The sequence below is a fragment of the Emys orbicularis genome, chromosome 2 (assembly GCF_028017835.1).
Source record: "Emys orbicularis isolate rEmyOrb1 chromosome 2, rEmyOrb1.hap1, whole genome shotgun sequence".
Taxonomy (NCBI): Eukaryota; Metazoa; Chordata; order Testudines; family Emydidae; genus Emys; species Emys orbicularis.
In genome coordinates this window covers 185,411,742-185,434,780 of record NC_088684.1, presented here as the reverse complement: position 1 = coordinate 185,434,780, position 23,039 = coordinate 185,411,742, and the positions used below count along the sequence as shown (strand labels likewise).

General features: G+C 39.9%; 1 protein-coding gene across 4 annotated transcripts in view; it reads left to right on the top strand.

Moving 5' to 3' along the window:
* Positions 1 to 23,039, top strand: part of RPRD1A (regulation of nuclear pre-mRNA domain containing 1A) — a 62,665-nt gene that overhangs the window by 17,122 nt on the left and 22,504 nt on the right. For 2 of the 4 annotated variants that reach the window (XM_065398027.1, XM_065398028.1), the window contains exons 2-6: positions 2,374 to 2,503; positions 3,616 to 3,722; positions 3,814 to 3,908; positions 5,532 to 5,658; positions 5,757 to 5,932. In XM_065398027.1, the coding sequence (XP_065254099.1) occupies positions 2,374 to 2,503; positions 3,616 to 3,722; positions 3,814 to 3,908; positions 5,532 to 5,658; positions 5,757 to 5,932 (635 nt within the window). Of the gene's footprint in view, positions 1 to 2,373; positions 2,504 to 3,615; positions 3,723 to 3,813; positions 3,909 to 5,531; positions 5,659 to 5,756; positions 5,933 to 10,026; positions 10,588 to 23,039 lie in introns of those variants that run through there. The other 2 variants (XM_065398029.1, XM_065398030.1) reach the window with 2 other exon arrangements.

Below are 23,039 nucleotides of genomic sequence, written 5' to 3'. Positions count from 1 at the left end.
ATAAGTACATTGCATGGCAATCAAGTCTCTACTCTCCCCAAGCATTGACCCCCACCCCAATCAATAAGCCCTGTCCCCACTCCTCCAAAATGACATTCATAAAGTCCATAATGTGGGAGCACAAAGCCTCCCTGACTTCTGTTGCCTGGGTGCATCTAGCTCAGGCAGAAAGTAGAAAGCTATCTACTTTCTGCCTGAGTAGACTGGTTCAGTGGCTCTTCTCTGTCATAGGTCCATTCAGAAGGAAATGGCTCACCTCTGGCTTCACAAAGATTGTGAAGAGCACAGCAAGCTACAGTAATGCGAACAGCATTGGTGACTTGCGCATCCAAATGGGTCTGTAGATATCTCCAACAAGGATTTCAGTCTACCAAAAGCACATTCAGCAACCATTCTGCACCTGCTGAGAGTGTAATTAAGCAGTATTTTTCCAGGGCTTCCTAAATCAGGGTATGGTTTCATAAGCTAAGGCAAAAAGGGCCGTGCGGGGATCCCCAAAATAATGGTGGGATCAGTAATTCTATTGATAATGTCATTTTATGGGAATAATGTTCCAGCCTGTCCATGAATGTAGATTCCCACTTATCACAAAACCCTGGCATCATGAACTTTCCCAGTGCAGCCCATGTTCACATTCATAAATGGACCTCTGGGGTCCATGAGGGCCTGTATAGCAATGGTGTAGTGCCCTTTGTGGTTTGTGCTCGTGCTCCCTGAGGAGGGCAAACTAGGGGCACATGAGTTCCATCAGTGGCCCCAGTGCAGGTTGGAAATCCCATTCTCTCAAATGCAGTTACTTCATGAATATTTTTTTAAACCACATGCCTGATTGCCACAGAAACCTCCACCACCACTTTACCCACAGTCGACTTCCCAGCCTTAAACTGGTTGGCAATGGACCTGTAGCAGTCTGGGGTAGCCAGCTTCCGGACGGTTATAGCAGCCTGCTTTTGGATTGGCATGAGTGGCCTCGTGCATGTGTTTACACTAGAGGATTGGGGCAAGCTGTTTAGAAAGCTCCAGAAATGTAGTTTTCTTCATGTGAAAGTGCTGGACCATAGCTGGTCATCCTAGGTCACCATGACAACGTGATCCCGTCAGCCTGCACTTGTGGCCCTGTACCAGAAGCGCCGGTCTACGTAGGGGGCATGAGTGACTGTACCGAGTGTCATGAGCTCCATCAGCCAGTTGGAGTCTGCCATGCTTGGGTACTCTGCTGCCGCCTCTTCCTGCTCTGTCAGGTGCCTTTGGTGGGTCAGAAGATGCCACCAAAATATCCACCATCATTTCTCAGAAGCTCTGCCCATTTCCCAACACAGAAGGGAAAGTGCAAGCAAGAGAACTTCTTCTAAAGGCGCTGCCTCCATGTTGCTGGTTCCAGTAGCTGGGGGTGCATGGACCAAAATGATTGCTTGGCAGGATGTGTTGGCGGGCTGTTTAAACTTCCTATAACATGCAGTGTAGACAGTCAGATTTTCTCACAGTATGCCAATGTCAGGGCTAGACCAGCCACATTTCAGAAGGGTGTTTGAGAGTCTGGTATATGGCTGATTTCACCTGGGTCTATGTGCTGCAGTGTTGACATCAGAGCCCCAGGTTCAAGCCTGGGTTAGAAAAACCTTAATGTCCGGGTAACAATTGTAAACACTCAAGCCCTGGGTTCTGTAACCCAGGGTCTGCTGATTGGAGTCCCATTAACCCTGGGCTTATATTGCAGCGTAGACGTACCCTGAAGCACTTCTGAAAATGTTACCCTAAGATTATAGCTACAAGATCATATTAAGGTTGCTTTGGTGATTCATAATGTCTTTTTTAAAATACACATTGCACTTTTAAATTTGAAATTAAAATATGTAAGAGTCTGTGTGGAAAGAAGAATTTGGGGGACTAAGTGTTGCGTTGTGGAGGAGAGACTGGGTTGATGAGTGTGGTGGGTAGGGACAGTGTGTGTGCTGAAGTAGAAGATGAATGTGGTAGTGTGAGAGGGGGCAGAAAGAGGTCAGAGTAAATTGTGGATTGGCAAAATGTGAATGTCCAAACTTCAAATTAGTTGTTGCTGGGCCTGTACTTAAAATGGCAGCGGGGGATGGCGGACTGCTATGACTTGCTGTCTCTGGGTTTTAAGGGCTGAAATTTATGAAGACAAATTTTTTATAAAAAGTTGCTTTGATTATTTTGTATTAATAGCATGAGGTGCTAATAGAAATAGTGAACTTTGTATTTTTAAATAACATTTATATCTGTTTTTATCCTCTACATAAGAGATGTACGAAGAAACTCAACTGAATGTTAACCTGCAAAATTAGTTTTATACTACTAACTACTTTGGATTGTTGCATCTCTCTTTTTTTTCTCTTTTTTTTCTTTTATTAGCAAAACCAAATAGGAAGTTGACATTCCTATACCTGGCCAACGATGTCATTCAGAACAGCAAAAGGAAAGGACCAGAATTTACAAAAGACTTTGCACCAGTTATAGTTGAGGCCTTTAAGCATGTTTCAAGGTACAGTAAACTGTAATGTGGGCATTATTGTCTTAACTATTATTAAGCCTGTGTGAGGCATTTTCCTTCCAGAACACTTCATTTGTTCTGTCTGGCTCAGCAGCTTTCATGCATCCTGATTAAAGGAAACACCCTATCCTAGATCTGAAATCAATTTTTTTTTTTCAATTTCTTCCCTGCACCTCTTAGTTTAAAAGCTCCTTTGATCTTGCATACATGTCAATCTTCTTTAGCATATGCCCAGTGGTGCTGGAACACTGTTAATAGTGCGGGTGCTGAAAGCCAGCCCCCTTACCCCTATTTGTGGCCCTTCCCCTACCCCCCGAGCTCGGACCGGGAGCAGGGCCGTGTCTCTGGGATGAAGGGACCCGGAAGGGGTAAGTGGCCTGAGGCTGGGGCTTGGAGCCTGGGCGCAGGAGGGCCGGCAGCTGGGACCCCGCATATAGCCTAGGGGTGCTGCAGCACCCCCCACACCATAGTTCCTGTGCCTATGCATGCACCTCAATCAGAATAAAGTTTATTAGCCTGATAATCATCTTTTCACATTGGAAGACTGTCGGTTGTGTTTGTCTTTTGTGTTGGGTTGAGGGTAAATGTTTTTTTCATTCATTCAAGTTATTGTATGTTACAATAATTCCTTATTCCTTAATGATACAGGTCTAGCATATGATTTCTCTGAATGCAATCCAGCTATTTAACACTTAAACTAGAAAGCGTATCTGTAGATGAATCTTTCGCATCATCTTATGTAATAGGACTTCATTGTAAAAAAAGATGAAATGCTAATAGAATAAGGGCGAAACTGATCTATCATGTTTCACTAGATTTAAAGGCACTGTGAAGCATTCAGTGATTGAAGTAGGCTGGTGGGCTAGTAGACATGGCCTTTATTTCAATGTGACGTATTGTGAGGTGACTTTGAACAAGTCAAAACCTCCTTTACCCTTTCTGCAAATGAGGATCTTTATCTCTCAGAGGTGTTGGGAGCTTTAATTCTTTGATATTTGTAAAATACTTCAGATCCTTGGATGCAAGATTATACAGGCTGAATTGTTTATTACTGGGTTGTACCTCTACCATTTTTATTGGTGATTTTACTATTTCCCCCACAGTGAGTCTGATGAGAGTTGTAAGAAGCACCTTGGCCGAGTGCTCTCTATTTGGGAAGAAAGGGCTGTTTATGAAAATGATGTATTGGAACAACTTAGGCAAGCTTTGTGTAAGTATTCTGTGTGTATGTGTGTTTCAGTCTCTTTAAATAAATGTATTGTTTCCTGAACTGATTTTTAGGTCTCTACTTTGACTTTTAGATGGTGACAGAAAGGCCAGGAAGCGCACATTTGAACAGATAAAAGTTGATGAAAATAACTGTTCAGCACAAAGTTCTCCAAGTGACCCTCCACAGGTAGAAGTCTCTTGTGTTCATAAACTTTTATCATTTCATAAGGTTTGGGATATGTTTAAAAATAAACCCTTCAGTCACTGAGTAATACAGAACCAACTTGGCATTGAGTCCCATTTTAAGGGGCCAAATTAACACTCAAAGCTAGAAAGCTGATTAAAGATGGCTTTATGCAACCTTTATTCTTCCCCAATCCTTGGATTATCATGAGCAAAACAGCCCCTGGTGTAACTCGGGGAAGCCCCAGTGCTGCTCTCAACTATGCTGGCTGCAGAGGCCTCCCCTAGGGAAGGACTGCTGTGCACTCCAACTCTACTTCAGGCACTTCCTTATATTAGAGTGGTTCATAGGTATCAAGTGGGTTATACCAGATTTATGCTTCCAGAGGCTTCCGCCATGCTGATGGAATCTTTATTGCCCTCTTTGGAACTGGTTTATGGTCTTTGTGGTTCTCCAGTGGTGTAAAGGAACCTCTCTGGGGCAGAGGTACTGGCCCTTAAAGCATTGTTATAAGTAAATCTCTAAATTTTGGGGGGAGGTGGAGGATTAATTGAAGATTTACGATTCCTTTAATTTGTATTTTACAATACTCATTACAACAATCTGTTGTGTACTTCTCACTTTTAGGGGTACTGAAATATCTTTCTTAGTTACAATACTTCTATATCTTGGCTACAAACTATATCAGTATCTTAGCATTTTATAATTTTAGCAAACTTGACACTTTTTAAACATTTTTAAATTGTAGTGTTTTTACATATATTTTTAAAATACCAAAAATGTTTGGCTTTCAAAGTTAATAGTGAAGAAATAAACATAAGATAGGACTATTGTAAATGTAAAATATTGATTATACAATTATATCAAATTATTATCCATAACAATATAATATGTAACACAGTTTATTTTACTCTATATGCAAGGACTTTCATAATTTACATACTTGTCACTATGTTGTGCTTATGGCTTTTTGTTATGTCACTTTCTCTTCCCAGAGGGTTTTTATAGTTATAACTGGGGATGCCAGAACAGTAAAGTGTGTGTGTGGTTTTTTTGTTAAGAACAGGGCTTTGGAGATAATCAAAATTTAGTACACCCTATTGCAGCAAATAATTTCTTTTTACTACTTTGATTTAAGCTCAACTTCATGAATATGCTACCATTGAAATTACTGCTATGCTTTTATGGTATGATGTGCCTACCAGGAAAAGTTAAGAAAAAAGTAATTTAATATGTTGCACTTAATTTAAACAATTTAAAAGTACAGAGTAAAAATGAAGAATACCCCCAGGTAGTCATTACCAATAAACCTTGTACTTCATATTTAAAAGTTGTCCTACTGCAAGAATTTAAAGGAAAATGATACCTTTTTTAGCAGGAGGATCATTCTTAACATTTGGAACATTGCAGTGCTGCTCCATGGGGAATTAATTAAAGCTGTTATGTTGACATTTTACCTCTTTTGGGTCAGGGAGGGAAGACGTTGGTAATGCTGACTTTGGCAAAGTAGTTTTTAGATGGATACTGTCAAATCGCATCCCATAAACTCATTGTGAAATGATGCTGACATTATTCTGTATCAGGATTTGATGACTAAACCAGTTCTAAGGCCGTGTGCTTTTTCAGACTACAGATCTCATTAGAGCATTACAAGAACTAGAAAATGCAGCCTCTGGGGATGCAGCAGTTCATCAGAGGATAGCTTCATTGCCTGTAGAGGTCCAAGATGTGTCCTTACTAGACAGAATAACAGGTGAGAGATGGGGATGCAGTAACTGAAATGTGAGCATGAGAGAGCCTGACAAGATTTTGTAATGTATTGCTATTTTTTTTTCTTTACTTGTCTTTTAGATAAGGAATCTGGAGAACAGCTTTCCAAGATGGTAGATGATGCTTGTATGGTACTGGCGGATTACAATGGCAGGTTGGCGGCTGAAATAGATGATAGAAAACAATTAACTCGAATGTTATCAGACTTTCTGCGATGTCAAAAAGAAGTCCTTGCAGAAAAAGAGCATAAGTTGGAAGTGCGTAATATTTTGTTCAGTTAGTCCATGTTCTTCATGAAATTAATGGTTATCTTATAAATGTTTAGTTGGTTTAAACTTTCTCTCAAAGGTAAATATTAGGTGCCCGCTTCTAGCACATGACTAGCAGGAATTTCCTAGCTTCAAAATTCTAAAACCATTAAGCCACTTCCACATTAGGTGGTATGTTGAGGGAAAGTTCTCCCTCTATATCTAGCTCACTTCCTTTTTTTTTACCTCTGATATTGAAAAAGTTCTTTTGATTATTGTTTTACGCTTGGTCTTCACTGAAAAGCTATATTGGTGTAGTTATTTTGGTTGGGGTGTTTTAAAAAAACAAAACAAAAACACATTGTTGACTGGCATAGCTATGCCAACAAAAGCCCTGGTGTAAACACAGCTATGTCAACAGGTGGTTCTACTGTTGTAGCCTTCAGTGGTTGCTTTTTCTAAGCTCTGTTCACAGCTTTCTTTTTTGTGGGGGGGCTTATCTAAGTTTAACAGAGCTTTCTTATCTGCATTGTTCAAACAAAATAATTTGCTACATGGGATCTGGGAGCTTAACTCTTCACCCAGCTAAGGTCTTGCTTGATTTTTCTGTTCTGAAATAAGATTTCATTATTGCTTGAATTTTTAAGGTGTCAATCACTGTAGTACTGAATTACTACATTACATAATTTAATGATGTATCATAATTTCATATAAAGAGCCATGTTTTCCTCCCATCCCTCAGAAGTGCATAATGTTTTGGGGAAAAATGTCCAGAGTTGTCTAACTGCTTTGAGGTGCCCCTGCTGTCTAAGATGTTTTTAAGATGGATTGTGAGTTAGCTGATTGTGTGATCTACATCCAAGTGTTGCTGCAAGCGCTCTCGTCCCAGAGTTACCTTTGTTGGACTGACCAGAAGCTTGCATTCAGTCCAGCAAGTTAACATGAAAGATTACAATGCACAAGTCTTAAAGTGCTTCAGAATCTAGCGCAGCTGTCATAACTTCCAATGTTACCTACTTTGACACAAGGTCCAATAAGATTGGCCATACAGTTTTTCTTCAGCACCACCCATGAGGCCAAGTACCCATCTTAGTATCCAGAGTGAGTTGAGGTTTTGACATAAAGGATCTGCATACATCCTTAAAAGTGCTCCATGCTTTCTCTCAATGCAGGTCAAGGTCTGCATCTGGAGAGGCCACTCAACTCCAAAAGTTAACTGTGTCTGTCCTAGACTTCTGCCTTTGACTTGTCTGTGACTTGTATGTGACTGACTTAGACCTTCTGTTACTCAGTCCCTTAAAAATGGGGGTGGATGAGTCCGACCCATGGGTCCTGTCCACAACTTGACTTGATGAATCTCTTGGGATTTGACTTTGGTTTTATTAGTGATGTATGACCCATAATTTCTAGCCATCTAAAACTTTGTCTCAAAGGCTAGCCTACTTGAAAGTTCCAGTGCTCTAGCAGCAGTTGGTACCTTGGTATCTGTACCCGATATATTAAGACACTTGATGTTCTTGCTGTCTTGGAATGATTCTGTCTCAGCTAGAAGTGGTCACTCTGCATCTGATGAATGTTTATGTGCATATAGCAAGACATGCATATAGTATTGTATGTGTCCAATTTTTTTATACTGGACAGTGCTTCCAATTCACTGCTGTCTTCTAGGCTGCTGTCACACCAGCATGAATTTATAAAAATACCTAACCATTGCAACAATATATCCAAGAAGATGAGAGTAAATATTTTCGCCTGTTTGGATGATTGACTTATGAAGTATGTCTCGTGGAAGAAATGAAAGAATTTGGCTGCAAGTCCCAGCTTTTAAGGGACCATTGGGAGCAAAGGGACCCTGTTTGACACAGCTTGTATTAGTTTGCAGTGTTTTGGACTTGTATGACATGGGAAGGATTTAACAAAAGACTTTAGTTATCAAGAACCAAGCTGGAAATCTCAGCTCTTATGGCGCCAATAGTATTCATGGTATCCATGGCACACTTTCACCTGAGAACCTCAGTATACGTTGAAGGATCAGTGAACAAAAAACCCCTCTTCATCCTAATCTGAGGACAAACACCCATCATGTTGCTGTTGATTTGGTGGGGTCCTAAGACACATTTCCCACGTGACTACTTTATCTGACGTGGAAGAGCACTACTGCAATTAGGCCATGCTACTATATAATAGACTGTAGTGATGGAGCCATTCACCAGAGAGTCATGAGAAGTTTTCGTGTGGACACCCCAGAAAGACTCACCACACGCTTTAAATAGTCAGTGGTTTGTTGCACCAGAAAATACATTGGGACTACAGTTGTGAATAGATATCTTTGTTTTGTTGGGAAATATCTTGGCTATCAAAAGGAATGGGAAGAAGCATACAAAGGTCTTGACCAAACTCAATAGATTGTACATATTGCCACATTTCATCTCACAGAACCAGGGAATTTCTGCATCCCAATCTAAGGTCTCATTCTGTTATGGCTCCTGACAAAGTAAAGCTTCGGTGGCTGTGTTAAGTCCTTGTAATTGCTCATGAGTCTGTCTGAGCCTTTAACTTTAAATGCCAATGATATTTGGTCTGGTGTGAACAAGTTTGCCAGGATCTTCTGCCTGGTCTCATGCAAAATATCTTCTTTAATTATAGACCGAGTTTGCAAGTTTATACGCTGTTCTGTTTTTCTTTACACTCGTAAAATGTAGCCCACTTTTTGTTCAGTTGCTATAGTAATCTGTTTCTCTATAAATTGCTATTAAAAATCCCTGGTTTCACAAGATGTTCAGTTTCTAAAGACTTTTTTTGAGCCACTGACTATATATAAACTCCTTCTTACGGAAAAAATTATGGACCAAGATTTTTTTTTTTTAAATAGCAGTCTAAAGTTACTCCTATATCCTCATTCAAACACTTGAAGAAGAGGCCTGAGTTTCAAAAAGCATCAACACCCAACATCTGTTGATTTCAGTGGAGCTGCTGGATGCTAAGCAATCCTTAAAATAATCAAGCAACATATTTAAGTGCCTGAGTATACATTTACATGATAGATCAAGATGTTTTCAAGAGAACTTGTACGTATGGCTAGCTGACTGTATTCTTGTTGTTTCTCAAATGCCAAGGTGTAGTTAGAATATGCACGTTATCTGTAGTCCGCTTCCAATCAGTTCCTGTCAAAGAGCTTCGTAATGCAGCTGCACAGAGTTTCTGCCTGTGCATATAAATCACTGTTGCTTGGACTCAGCTTTGCGTCTTGAGTTTGGATTTGTCATAACTGTCTAAAAGGACTTGTTTCCAAGCTTATAGATTCTCAGGTAAGTATGTATGTTTGAGATGTTTCTAGAACTGGGTTTGTTTGGATTTTACTCTTCAAACTTCAGTTTTTTTTGTATTGTCACCATTGTGAGGCTTTGAAATTCGACAGCTGTATTTTGCTTTTTGTAGCCAGTTATTGCTACTGCACAGTCTTTTGATAAAAATCCTGAAGCTTATAGTCTTTAGAAGGAGATGATGATTATATTTTACAAAAGTGAAAACTTACCTCTTGCTTACAGAAAGTACATTTATAACATCACCTTTCTTGCAGAGTTTTGGGGTGTTGTTTTATATAATTTCTACCTGGTTATTTGCGGACATGTAAAAAGAGTAAGGGGCTATATTCTCAGCAGGAACAATGGATGCATGCCATCTGCTGCTGAAGTGGTTTGATAGCATTAGAATTTGAAAGTCTGGGGAATTCCTGCTAGCCATAAACTGGAGGATAGGTTTAAATGTATGGATCTCTTATCTTTTGAAGAGAATTACAGGTAAGTTTCTTTCACTTAAGAACAATGTAGCCTTGTTTTGCATGAGTATATCTACCTTTTCTAAATAACAGGGGATTTATAATGGGTATTTCTCTAAATTAACAGCTTGTTAAAATCAAGGTACAGTATGCATTAAAATTAAAACTTGATAAATGAATTTTGACAACTGGTAAGTTTATATTGGTCGTGTGTATTTGTATCAAAAGCTAACCCAGTTGTTTATTAAGGTGACTGTCATAACCCCACTATAGGTAAGTAGTGCTGTTTATAGCTTTAAGTATGATTTCTTTAACATCTATCTAGCTTCTGTTGCAGGTGGTGGACATGGACGTATCTCCTAATGATGTCACCATCCATTAGTACACACATCCTGCTAAAAATAAATATCAAAATCAAAATCCTGTATTGTCTCTCGTTTTTGAAAATTGAAAAGATATTACTTTAGTAACTGCTTATATCAAAATGTGCTCTTTGCCTTTTCACTGATACTTTCCATTGTTTGTTTCCATACAAACCACAACCTGTCTTTTATACCTGAAGCAGAAAATAAGTGTTTGTTCTCCCTGGAGATTAGAAGCTGCAAATTTTAATTTGCTAGAATGAAATATGCAGCAGCTGCGAAGCTAGCATTCATTTTCAATAAATTCAACGTCTTAAAGCCCTTGGTCTTGTTAAAAACACTTAGAATGTGGAACCCTTAACCAGAGAAGTCAACAGTTTGAATTATAGTGAAGTTGTAATTTTAACAAAAAAGCTGTGCAACTAATGCCATTATTATTTTTTACTGCCAGTAACTTGGTGGGCGTGTTAGGTTACATCCCAATGGGATGTGATACAACTTGCAGCATGTGTCCTTCACATGTACAATAGCGAATTTTCTCCCTTGTCTTCTCCATCTGTCTTTTACACTTGGTGTTTTGATAGCATAGACATCATGTATTTCAAGGCCCTATTCTGTATTCCCCTTAAAACAAACACACACTCTTTCTTTCCCTTCCTCTTCTGCAAGAAGTCATTTTGCAGAACATTCAGAAAACTAGTGACTACTGCTATTTATTTTTCCCCAAGAAACTTTTATCTTCCTATAAAGAACTAAACACAGGATGAGATACCGGTTAATCTGCTGACTCAGTCAGTGCAGCTTGAGCTGAATCATATTTTCTGGTTGTATATAACTTTTTAGAAGTGTGGTCTGTTTCTAGAAAATCTGTAAAACAGTGTTTATCAGATGGGGTTGCTGCAAACAAATCCGTGGTGAAGGCTGTGGATGACAGAAATGAGAAGGCTTGACAAAAAAAAAAATAACAATCTTCATTGCCCAAACTTACAAACCACTGCATTCCGTTGTTTGTGGAGTAAATCTCTCTCCTCAATTTTACTTCAGGACTGCTCCGAATATCTTTTAGTTTGGTATGGTAATATGTTAATGAGAAACCCTGATATTGCTAGTAGTCATTGCGTACTAAATGCTCCAGTTTCATTAACTTATAGTATCAGTGCTACCTCCTTGAATTTGGGAAGGCTAGCAGAATGTTCCCACTTTCTAATAATTGAGGAATAAATAAACAAAAAAGTTAAACTGGCCTTTGACCAGCTTTTTCATAAATCCTGTAGCAGCTCTTTTTAGCTTGTACCTCTTTAAAAAAAAAAAAAAAAAAAAAAAAATCACTCACCTTAACCTTAAGATTAGTTTAGTATTCTGTCATTGCCTTGCTCCATGAGAATAATGGCTTGTAAGAGGTGCACATTTGTTTTATCAGGGGGCCTTGTGTAAGGAAGATGTCTAAAGTGATTACCCTTAAGCATATGAGTAGCTTGGAACATTATGCCCTATATAGACAGTCCTGTGTACACTACAAAATTGCCAGTCATGAAACAGTTCATAGTAATTTTTATACTGCTTCAGATTATTTAGTTGTGCCATATGGCATGAATGGTGCATAACTCTTCTGAAAACACTTGTTGAAAAACCTAGTTTCAACAATTGTTTTTGAATATTAGCTGATACATTTTTCAAGAACCGGTCACAAACTACTTCCAAGACACTGCCTATCCTGTAGTGTAGACAGAGTTGTTGTGCTATTAGATGTGTGTGCAGTTGTGTAAGCCTCTGCACTCAACTGTTTTCTTTCACATGGGCAAATTTGTGTATAAACGGATAAATCTAAAACTATAGCATGTGGTTAGGATTGATTTGCAAATTGAACCTTAAGTGTGACCCATAGAAGGTTGAACTACTGCACTGTAATGTCACTAGCAAATCAGTTGTTTGAGAAGACACTTTTTCTTTCATTATAAGGTCTTTTTTTTCCAGGTGTTTTTACTGATTCAGGAATGCCATGACTTTTCTCACCTCCACATATGAATCTTTACAAGCTAGCATAGTATTGCTTGGTTGCCTGGAGTTGAGGTGTGTGATACAGGGCCAGGGAAGGTTTTCCTTTTTTGTCTGTTCCCACAGACTACAAAATAAGATTGGCAAAATTGAGATCCTAGTAGAAAATATTGGGGGATTAAAGAGAAATCAAGAGAATTAAATGTGAAAGTTCTAGGTAGTTAGTGAATACATAATAGCAATTTTTGTGTAGTTCTTTTTTAACATATTCATGCTCAAATAGTTATAGATCATAGATTAAACAAATTACCAACAATGGGGACTGTTGTGTAAATAGGCATTTCCTTCTCTAAAATAAGTATTTTGAATAGTTCTCCACATCTTGTTTATGGATCTCAAGCTTCTAGTTTATGGTAGCCTTTGAGTTTTCTTTAGTGTTTGGTTTAAAAAGAACTTTCTTATAAAAAATGGCAGTTGTATGGGGCCCATGAAGAGGCGTAATGTATGACTTGATCATCCGTTCCTCCCTCGCTAATTGACAGTGATTAGCTCTGTAATCCTTGAACTGCTTTAGTAGGAAAGTGAATTTTGAATAGTCTACTGTTTTTAAAGATGTTATTTCAAATCAAGACTCAAATCACTAAATTTAAAGTTTTTTTTCCCTTCTATTTGAGAAGCATGACTTTTGGGGAGGCTCCTGATTTTTAACCACTTCCATCTAGTTGAGGCTTCTATTCAAGTTGCTCTTCTCTTGCATTAGACAAGATTTTATGTTCAGGGCCAGCTGAGTATTCCTCATTTTATATATTTGTCCTGATTATATTCATAAAATACCTCTGCACAGGCACTCCCGTTTTTAATCCTGATCTGTCTCATGGACAGGTATGTCTTATTTCCTTGACTTCTATGCCTTCTAGAAGCTCTTAGTAAATAAGATCAGCTTGTTTGTAAACAAGACTTCTCTTCCCAAAAGGATGTTCTTCACTGCCTCATTCATTTGGATGTTATGGGGAAGCAGCAAAACATCTAAAGGCACTTCAGAATTTGTAAAATCAATGAAATTGTGCCACCTTTTGAAAGAGAGGCATCAATAAGCAATCTGCACTAGCATATCACTAGTCAGACCATTTCTGGTGCAGAACTTTCCTAGATCCAATTTGTGTGGGTTTGAAATAAGATTATAATAAAAGTGACACTAAAAATCTTCTCATTCTTATTAAGGTGGCAAGGAGTACTTGCCTCTATATACAGAATAATTCCCTTCTCTACAGAACTCACTTAAGTGCAGATTTTTTTTGTAAATGTGAACTCAGTATAATACTTGTCCGGTGTTTCTATCAGCTGTAGCGGTTCTGGGATCAAACCTTATATTTCATTTCTGTTGTGTGAGCAACAATAGTAGCTACACGGCTAGTGCCTCTTCCTTGTCGATAGGACAGAATTTTTTTTTGGTTGGTAAACTAAAAGACCTGGAAGATACACTGGGCACAGACATAGCTCAGTCATTTTATCACTTGTCTGACCATCTGTACACTTGAAATAGGCCAGGGATTCATGTGTTCAGGGCCTCCAGCCTGAACTATTGAAATCTTCTCTACCTGCGTCTGGATATGAAATTTGTGAAGAAATTCTATAATGCAGAGAGACCTATCTGCTGAGCTAAAAAGAGAATATATGCCTTCCTTTTTTCCACTACAGGGAGTCTTTTAGTTCTTTAAAAGTGAATTGTTCCCTTTCTTGCGCTCCTTTACAGTAATGGCTGCATTTAATTATCTTAAATTAATTCTACCTTTTTCACTGGCAAGATCAGGTCTTTAATTTAAACCTCTTCCTTGGAAGACTTCAGTATTTTTTTTGATGGACTAGATTGAAACTAGACTTTCAGTTCTCCAAACCCTAGAGAAGGATGGTCCAGTGGTTAGAGCATTGGCCTGGGACACAGGAGACCCAGGTTTAATTCTGTGCTCTGCTACAGTCTTCTTGTGTGACCTTGGGCAAACAACTTAAGTTCTCTGCCTCAGTTCCCCATGTGTAACATGGGGATAATAGTGCTTCTCTGTCTCACTGGGTTGTTGAGGATAAGTAGGTTATATATTACGCTTCCATTTACAGCTCATAAAGGGTTAATCAGTTGTTAGAATCCAACAGCAATAGGTTTCTTACCATGACTTATAACCATCTATACCACTTTCGCCTCATGTCAGTAATATGCTTATAAAATCTATTTAATCATTTGTTTATTCTTTATAAACAACTTACAAATTGAACCTTGGCCCAGGTATGAAGTATAATCAATAAGCATATTAAAATGACTGAATTCCTCAGATACTATGATAATTGGGCCATCAGTATATAAAACCCTCAATTGAAAACGCATTAGATTAGATCTTCAGCAAAAATAGGATCTGATATTTCTAATATTTAAGTGGTAAAAATGAAGCCAGCTTTAGAATGGAAGGATGGGCTGGGGCCTAAAACACAGGACTTGAATATGCAGAGACATGGGTTTAAATCCTGGCTTTAATACAGTCATGCATTGAGAGCTCTGGCAAGTCATTGTGCTGTCTGAGGGTATGTCTATACTGCAGTCAAGGGGCATGATTTGAAGCTGAGTAGACAAGACTTAAGCTCGCTTTAATAACAGGCTGGCATGGGTATTGGAGCAGTGAAACCATGACAATGCTAGCTGCCTGAGTAATTGCTCCAGGTTCTGGATGGATTTGCATCACATGTGCTGCTGTGGCTTCACTGCTCCAGTACCTGAATTAGCTGGATTAAACCTAGCGCAGGTATGTCCATTCGAGCTGTAGTCACACCCATAATTGCAATACAGACATGACATAAACACCTCATTCTTCTCTCTAAAACAAGGATACAGCTCTACCGTAATTATCTATCATTGGTAAAGTATTAGAATTCTTAGGTTGAAAGTCAAAAGTATGACCAGAAAGGAGTGGTATAGGGTAACCCCCCTCCCACCCACCCACACAATTTTATTTCTTTGCAGTTCACATTTTTAAAGAAACCTTCTTTAGCTGTTTACAGACAATGGTAGGATCAAATTTAGAGTCACATCTGAACTTTTACATTGTGGCTTGACTATAGCCTTTAGGAAAAGTCCCATAGTGTATTTTAAATGTGTTCACATTATTCCACTATCTGCACTAGATTGGGATGCTTGTATTAATCTATATAAAGGTGCCTCAGCACTACGAAACTAAGTGAGGGCAGTGGTCTGTTACATATATCTGAGACCTGCTACTGCTGTGTGGTGAGGCTTTTAAACAGATTATTCCTGGCTGCTGTAAGCCAAAAGCTTGAGATCCCTAAACCAAAGTGAGTGGATCTGTCTCGTACATCTTCAGACGAACAACATTTTCAGGTATGTAATGTAATGGATTATTTTTGTATATACTTTGAAAACTGAAGTGAGGCACATTGAAAACTTCAGTGACAGCATTTTTTTTTTTTCTTGGAGGGAGTTGATATATGAGGACTTCCTTTTTGCTGGCATTACTCAGATGCACTGGTTAGTCAAAATACATTGCAATAAGCATATAAACTGGGTTGAGAGACAATGGGAAACTTCAATTTAATGTTCTAATTACAATCTAAAGAGCATAGTTTTAACTATATAAAATGATTCTGTTACATGCTGTTAAGATCACTATCACTTTGAGTAAACATTTCGCTCATTCATAAAGAAAACATCACACATGAGTGCTTACTTTAGATTCTGCATCTAGAATCTAATTTTTGTTGAAAATAGTGCTTCAGCAGATCTGATCTGTTTTGGTCATATCTGCTAACTAATAAAAAAAGAAATAGTGGCCTCGTTTTAGAGGTACCGAGAACCTGCAGTGACTGATGTCAGTGGGAGCCATCTGTGATTACTACCTTAAAATGAGGCCACACATTTCTGTAAGTCTTTTTGCCTATGCAGAAATAATACTGCTCCTGTTGAGTAAACTGGAATTTTTTCTGGTACTTACAACAATAGAATTGTTAATCAAGGTCCAATTGCAGTCACTTGTGCAACCTGACATTAAATGACAACTTCCCTTCACTTTCTCTCCCAATTAAAATTTGTGCTGTGTATTTCGTTACACCTGTGTGGCTGGAAAGGCCATAGAATTTCATAGGTATAACAGATGGCTTAATTTGAGAATCAGTTGCAAAATATAATTATTGGTAGTCATGTGCTGCCCTACCTTAATGATATTATATGAGCTGGAAAGAACACAACTTTTGTTGATAAGCTTATTTCACAGGAGCAGAAATTGAACTATTTTATTTCAAATGTTCTAAAAACTTTTGGGAAGAGATCAAACCTGGAAAACTTCAGTCCAAGAATTGAAAGTTGCCGTATGAGAAGTGAAAAGGGAATGAAATGGGAATTTCTGCTGCTTTAGTGGTTTGTGATGCTTCTGTTACAATAGGAATATTAGTACATGTTTTTTGGTGGGGAGAGAGACTGTTTTAAACACCTCTCTCCAATTATTGCCTTTTCTTGGGCTGAAACTCAAAAGATTACACTTAAAAGTTGTTGTTTTTCCTGCAACCATACGATTTAGAAACACTTTAAGTAGAACCTCAGATTCATGCAGAAGTTTTATAGGACCACCAAAAAGGTAATGAATCTGTGACAGCTCAGTCTGACCCATGCATGTAATTAGACTATTAATGTTATTTTGGACACACAGGAATTGTATTGCACCAGAAAACACTGCATATGTCATGTGTGAACTGGATGCTTGGAAGGGCTCAGCAGAGAGCCTGATAAATCTACTGGCCCTTCCAGTGTCAGTTGAAACTTGATGGGAAAAGGAGATGCTAGAACTTTTTGCTTTTGCTTTACCCTCTTTAGCCTTTGTGTCAATGAAAGATATCAGGCAGGTTTGATAACATTTCTCTGCCTCAGCCATCCCATTCAAATGTAGTGTACACTTGTAGTGTTAATGGCATACAAAATATGATTTTCACATAGAAGCTAGATATGTGCATAATCAGTTAACTGCACCAATACATTTATACAGTGATGCAGGACTACCAAAGCCTTGCTAAGCCCTTTCCCTTCTATCAGGCTTGACAGCCCTCTCTCATTCCCTCTTCCAGTGTCCACCAGTTCCTGGAGGAAGTTGTATTTGTAATGCATATTTAGTCATTTTGACAGTTGTCATACTCATGCTTCAGCAGACACTTTTTCTTGTCTTTTAAGAGACTGGATGCAAACTTGTTAAGATTGACAACTTAAATGCACATGCATAAGGAAAAAGAAAAAGCTAATACAGTAACTCCTCACTTAGTCGTCCCGGTTAATATTATTTCGTTGTTACGTTGCTGATCAATTAGAGAACATGCTCGTTTAAAGTTGCGCAATGCTCCCTTAACCGCCTTCTTTGTCCACCACTTGCAGAAAGAGCAGCCTGTTGCAGCTGGCTGGTGGGGGCTTGGAACCAGGGTGGACCGGCAGCCCCCCTATCAGCTCCCCACTCCCCTAAGTTCCCTGTGCGGCAGCCGCCCAGAAGGCTATCAATTGCCAGCAGTTCAGCTGTCCCTCCTGCTCCTGCCCTCTGCCTTGGAGCTGCTCCCAGGAGCCTCCTGTTTGCTGTGCGGGGGCTGGGGAGGGGTGCTAATGTCCTCCTCCCCCCTGCTCCTGCCCCCCACTTACCCCATCGCCATAGAGTGGGGGGGGGAAGGACATGACAGGACTCAGGATGAAGGGAGCTTGCTAGCAGCAGCTGCTGTCTCAACTTAATGATCTACTTAAAAAGGCTTAAAAACATCGTTTCTCTAAGTCGCATTTTTCAGGAACATAACTACAACGTTAAGTGAGGAGTTACTGTATATAAATGTTAGGTATGTTGCATAGCATATACAGTAAGGAATATTTAATAGCATGTTACATGTGCAATTTGTCTGCATAAATATTAATGTGAACATTGTCTCCATGTGTTTAAAATTTCAATTTTAAGATTTGTTAACCTGAATGCAAAAACTAGTTTAATTTAGGTGATGACATAATCTCTGGAATCCAGTGAAAAAATCAAATTACATTTTCTGCTTATAGTCATGTTTTAAAAACCAATTCCTCTTTCCCCACATTACCATGTAGGTGGGGGGAAGTAATTAAGTTGTATCATGAGAGGAAATGTGATTATTAGTATTATCAAAAAGTAACACATTTAACCTTGAATTATCGTTAAAAGCAAATTCTGGAGCTAAGGAAGTCCCTGCCAAATAGTTAAAATACTGGGATTATTCACAGAAGTCTTCCATAGGTTCTCAATTCAGGCTGGTGCATACAGGGACAGCTGTCTCCAATATAACTAGGACCAAATCTATGCAGGATTTTGTAAATAAAAAAACACCACTTCGAATCACATTCAAACCGTTACCTAATACAGGCCATGACATGTCATGTCCTTCACACAGGACATGCCACAAACTAAGCAGGAAGATGCTGTCAGCACTAGTTGAAGTTGTGTGAGAGAAAGATAAGAGAAAGAGCATTGCAATAATCTAATCAAAGTGACAAATTCATGGAGCAGTGGCACAAGAACTCCAGTGGCGAGAAGATATAATCCCTTTCCCAGCTACCAGTAAGGAAGATAGAAACTCCTTTCTCCTGGATGTCCTGGTGTCATGAGGAGCCTACCCAAAAAACTGACCTTATATCCACACTTGAGGGAGCTGATGTAACCTGTCATAGCTGAAGGATGTCTCTCTCCAGCTCACCACTATGAACTCTGTTTTAGCAGGACTGATCTTAAGATCTAGGTCACCAGAACACATGGCATCCTCTAGCTGCAAGGAAAAGCAAATTTAGAAGAATGGGCAATCTAAATATTGGAACGGGTTGCAATGTGGTCCATTGCCTCTACACCTTGAAATGCATCCAAAGGACCAGTGACAAATTAGAAACAATGGAATCCTAAGCCTGTGTGTGTGCTTGGTGCAGATGAACGGCTATCTAATACTAGCAGTTGGGTGCACTGTAGGATTTGAAAGGGAGAATGAGCTACTTGAGTTTAACTCTTCACTATTGCTGCCATGATCTATAGCTGAGTCATCAATACCTCATGGTCAGTGATATGAAAAAGACTGTTGGCCTATCCAGCAGTAACCATGGACACCTGACTATTGTCCTAGAAGAGACTCTGTGCAGACTGTATTCAGGATCTACAACTATATCCAGATCGAAAGGAGTTGAAATCCCAAAGCTTTCAGATGGTGCCACAGCTGCCTTAGAGCAACCTTATGCTTCCTCTCCTCCCCCCCCCCGCCCCTCCCCCCCAATTAAAAGTCAGATTATTGCTTAGGCCTATTTCTAAAAATCCTATGTTGGGCTGGCACCTTGTCTTTCCAAACTGAAGTGTTCCCAACAAGAAGACTTCCAAAATAACTTCCCAACAGATCTAGACCCTCAGTGAGATCAACTCAGCTGAAACAGTCACAGAAGACTTTCTGTTGTTCGGTATATAAATCTACCACAGAAATGGAGTTCATTTCAAATACTGTGTCCTTTCCCCCAGATAGTTCTGTTGGTTGAGACTGGAAATTCTGATGAAATCAAAGAAAATGTGGCTGAGGGATGTAAAAACACCTTGACATCTGAAATTCTTTCCTATGGCTAATTGAACTGTATCCCTGGTGCTTTAGCCTCCTGCATTCTCTTGCAGGTTGTGTGTATCTACATGACCTAAGAAAATAGTGGAAAGAGAGAGAGAATGTAAGGAGCTAGTGTAGTGACAAGTGAGGAGAAAGGATGGCTATCCCTTACAAGACCTTCACATATGCTGTGATATTCCCTTAGACTCAGTCAAGTTGCCTACTGATTGGGGGTGAACCAATGGAAGAAGTTCTTTGGCCATAAAGAATAGCACTGGCCTCTCTCTGGAGGAGTTAATGTGCTAGCCAAGACAAGAGTGTGGTCTTATCTTCACTCTCCCGCACTCCAAAATCTTCAATTGCAGTCCAAAAGTAAGAACCAGAGTATGTACATCTGCATGTGTTCAGCCAAGAACCTCATAGGGCACTCCCCTAATTCTGATAGCAGTTAAATCCTGAGTTAGTCTACATTGTATGGTTGTCTGTGTGGAAGACAGTTTCCCACATCATCATCTAGGGAACTCTACCATTATGGCAGATGAGCTTGGGGATCTCAGTCATGAAAAGAAAATCACAAAGGGGGGGGGGGCCTGTGTACAATCTACTGGGACTTGCGCACTAAGTGGATATCCTCAACCACACTCCATTTGGGAATTTGTCTGTATATTCCAGGGGTTCTCAAACTTCATTGCATCACACCCCACTTCATGGGTCGGGGGGCCAAAGCCCAAGCCTCACCATTCTGAGCAGGGGGCCTGCTGCCTGGGGCTGAAGCCCTCGGGCTTTGGCTTCAGCCCTGTGCAGTGAGGCTCAGGCTTCAGCCGTGGGCCCCAGAAAGTCTAAGTCAGCCAGCCCTGGCAACCCCATTCAAAGGGGGTTGCGACCCACAGTTTGAGAACCACTGGTATATTCCTTTATGGGGTGTATCTATCAAAGATAATTAGACATATATCCACCAGTTAAGCCGTCCCCTTGAGAAGAATCTTTGGTACTCTTTTCCCTAATTTAAAAAAATATTTAAAATCTAGATCCCTTTAGAGCTCTTGCTCTAGAAGATCAAAGCATGATAACTGAACCCTAAGGCTATATTTGCAGTAGCCATTTTACTCTTCACTGGTGCTAGCAATGTGAGGGTGGAGAGAGGGAATGTTAGTGTACAATACCTGCAGGCATTTGTACAATTGTGCCATCTAATTTTGCTCACAGATGGTCTAGATAACATGGTGGTGAAATCATGGTGCTATACTCCCACCATTGGTAGCACCTCTAGAACTGTAGCTACTGGAGAGACCCCTAAAATTGCTAGCCCAGAGACCTTAACGTGTTGAGCTTCTCTCTCCTAGCTGTTTGCGTTTTTTGTTCAGCTTTACCACCTCCTTGCATCTTCCCTGTGACAGGGGAGCTCTTAATGCTCACTGTGAAAACAAACTCCTAAAAGTTGAACAGTATTTGGAATCTAACGGTATGTGATATTAATACAAAAGTAACTATACCTTTTTTCCCTTTGTAATGTAATCACCTGAGATGTCTGAGGCATAAAATACTTTATACACACAGCTCCTTTCTAGTACTAATTCTAATGAAAAAATGGAAGCACAGTTACAGGCCATAAGCTGTTTCACACCAATGGGAGCTTTTGTTAATCTTTCTAGGTTTCGTTCCTATTACAGGCAGAAATAGTGTCCTCCTTTTCTGATCAACAAGCTCCTCTTGTGCAGTTTCTTCAGCAATATCAAATTCCATTGTTTGCTAGCTTAGATTTGCTGCCTGTGTGTGTGTGAAATTGGTCATTTGCTAAACTGTTTTTAGCTTGCCTATGTGGCAAAGAAAATCTTAATGGCTTAATTTTTCCTGATTTATATTCAATTTAAAAAAATATAATTGCTGGAAGTGAAGGATTTGTAGGCTAGGTCCCAGCAACAGACTAGTGCTATTCTTTCTTTTTATGAGAATGAATGACTGGGAAGAAAAACAAGCTGCAGCTTTTCTTAAGTGGTAAACTTAGCATAACATCAGTCCCTGGCCAGATACACTGCTTGGGTGCTTCCTGTGGACCAGAATAGCCCACCTTCACAAGCCCTATTGTCCCTAAATAGTTGCCACATTTGGCCCCAAGCCACTATCCTTAATCAAAGATTACTGCTCTCAGCAACATCATCAATTTTTGTGTTGAGAAATTGAATGTTGGGGGCAAGTCCCCACCCATTTGGGCTTGTCTGTTGCTTTGCTGAAGTTAATTTGAGGGTGGAGAGATGAGAAAATGCCACTTTCCTTTTAAATCTGTAGCTGAATTTGGAGTGGTGGTAACTGCTGTTAGGAGAGCAGAAAACCTCTTTTATATTTAGAAAAAGGCCCAAACTATTTGAAGTGACTCCAGTGAGACCGAGATTAGATTTAGGCCTAAATGCCTAATACACAAAATTCATTGTAAGCTTCAGTCACCCTAAACACCATCAACAATTGTTTTCCTGTGACTATCCAGTGAAATGTACATGGATTTTGGGCTGCTTGGTTCCAGGCTGATAGCTAAACCATGGCTTGAGGGCTTTGATGCCCCAAGGCTTGGTGTGGGTAGTGGAAGTTAAATGGGGCACTAGCTGCTGTAGGTTGCAGATACAGTGCAGGAGAGAGGGTAGAATCCTCAAGAGCACCTAAGTTCCATTGACTTTTAGTAAAACTTTGGTTCCTAAGGGCTAGATCTTAGGCGTTGCAACTGCTAACTTCTAGGGCCCTGCCACCTAGTTGGATTCTTGGCCCTGAGTTACGGACCCAGGCTCCCCATATGATGTCTGGAAAGCATTAGACACCTCCGAGATCCTCAGAAGCCAGCAAGCTGAATGGGAAGCCACCTAAGTTAACCAGGAACAAAATGTAGGGAAAAGGGCAGGGCTTATGACCTAGACCCTCAAAGGTATTTAGGTCCCTAACTCCCATTGATCTAGGCCTTAAGTGTCTCTCCTGCTTGGGACTCTCAGCTGTAAACCCTCTCTTGGAGTTAGATCTGACTTACTTTAGGCACTTTTCTGGCTTGGTGGCTAGGGCATTCACATGGCATGTGGGAGACCCAGGTTTGATTCCCAATTTGAACCCAAGTCTGTCACAGATGAAGTAAATGCCCTAACTGAGCACTGGGCTGCAGTGTGACGGTCTCTCCGAGCCATGAATATTTAATTATTTATACAAAATAGAACAGCTTCAACAGGAGAGATTGAGACCCACCCCAGGCTATGCACTAGCCCAGGGGTGGGCAAACTTATTGGCCCAAGGGCCACATCTGGGTGGGAAAATTGTAGGCAGGGGGTTGGAGTGCGGGAGGGGGTGTGGTGTGCAGGAAGGGGCTCAGGGCAAGGGGTTGGGGTGGAGGAGGAGT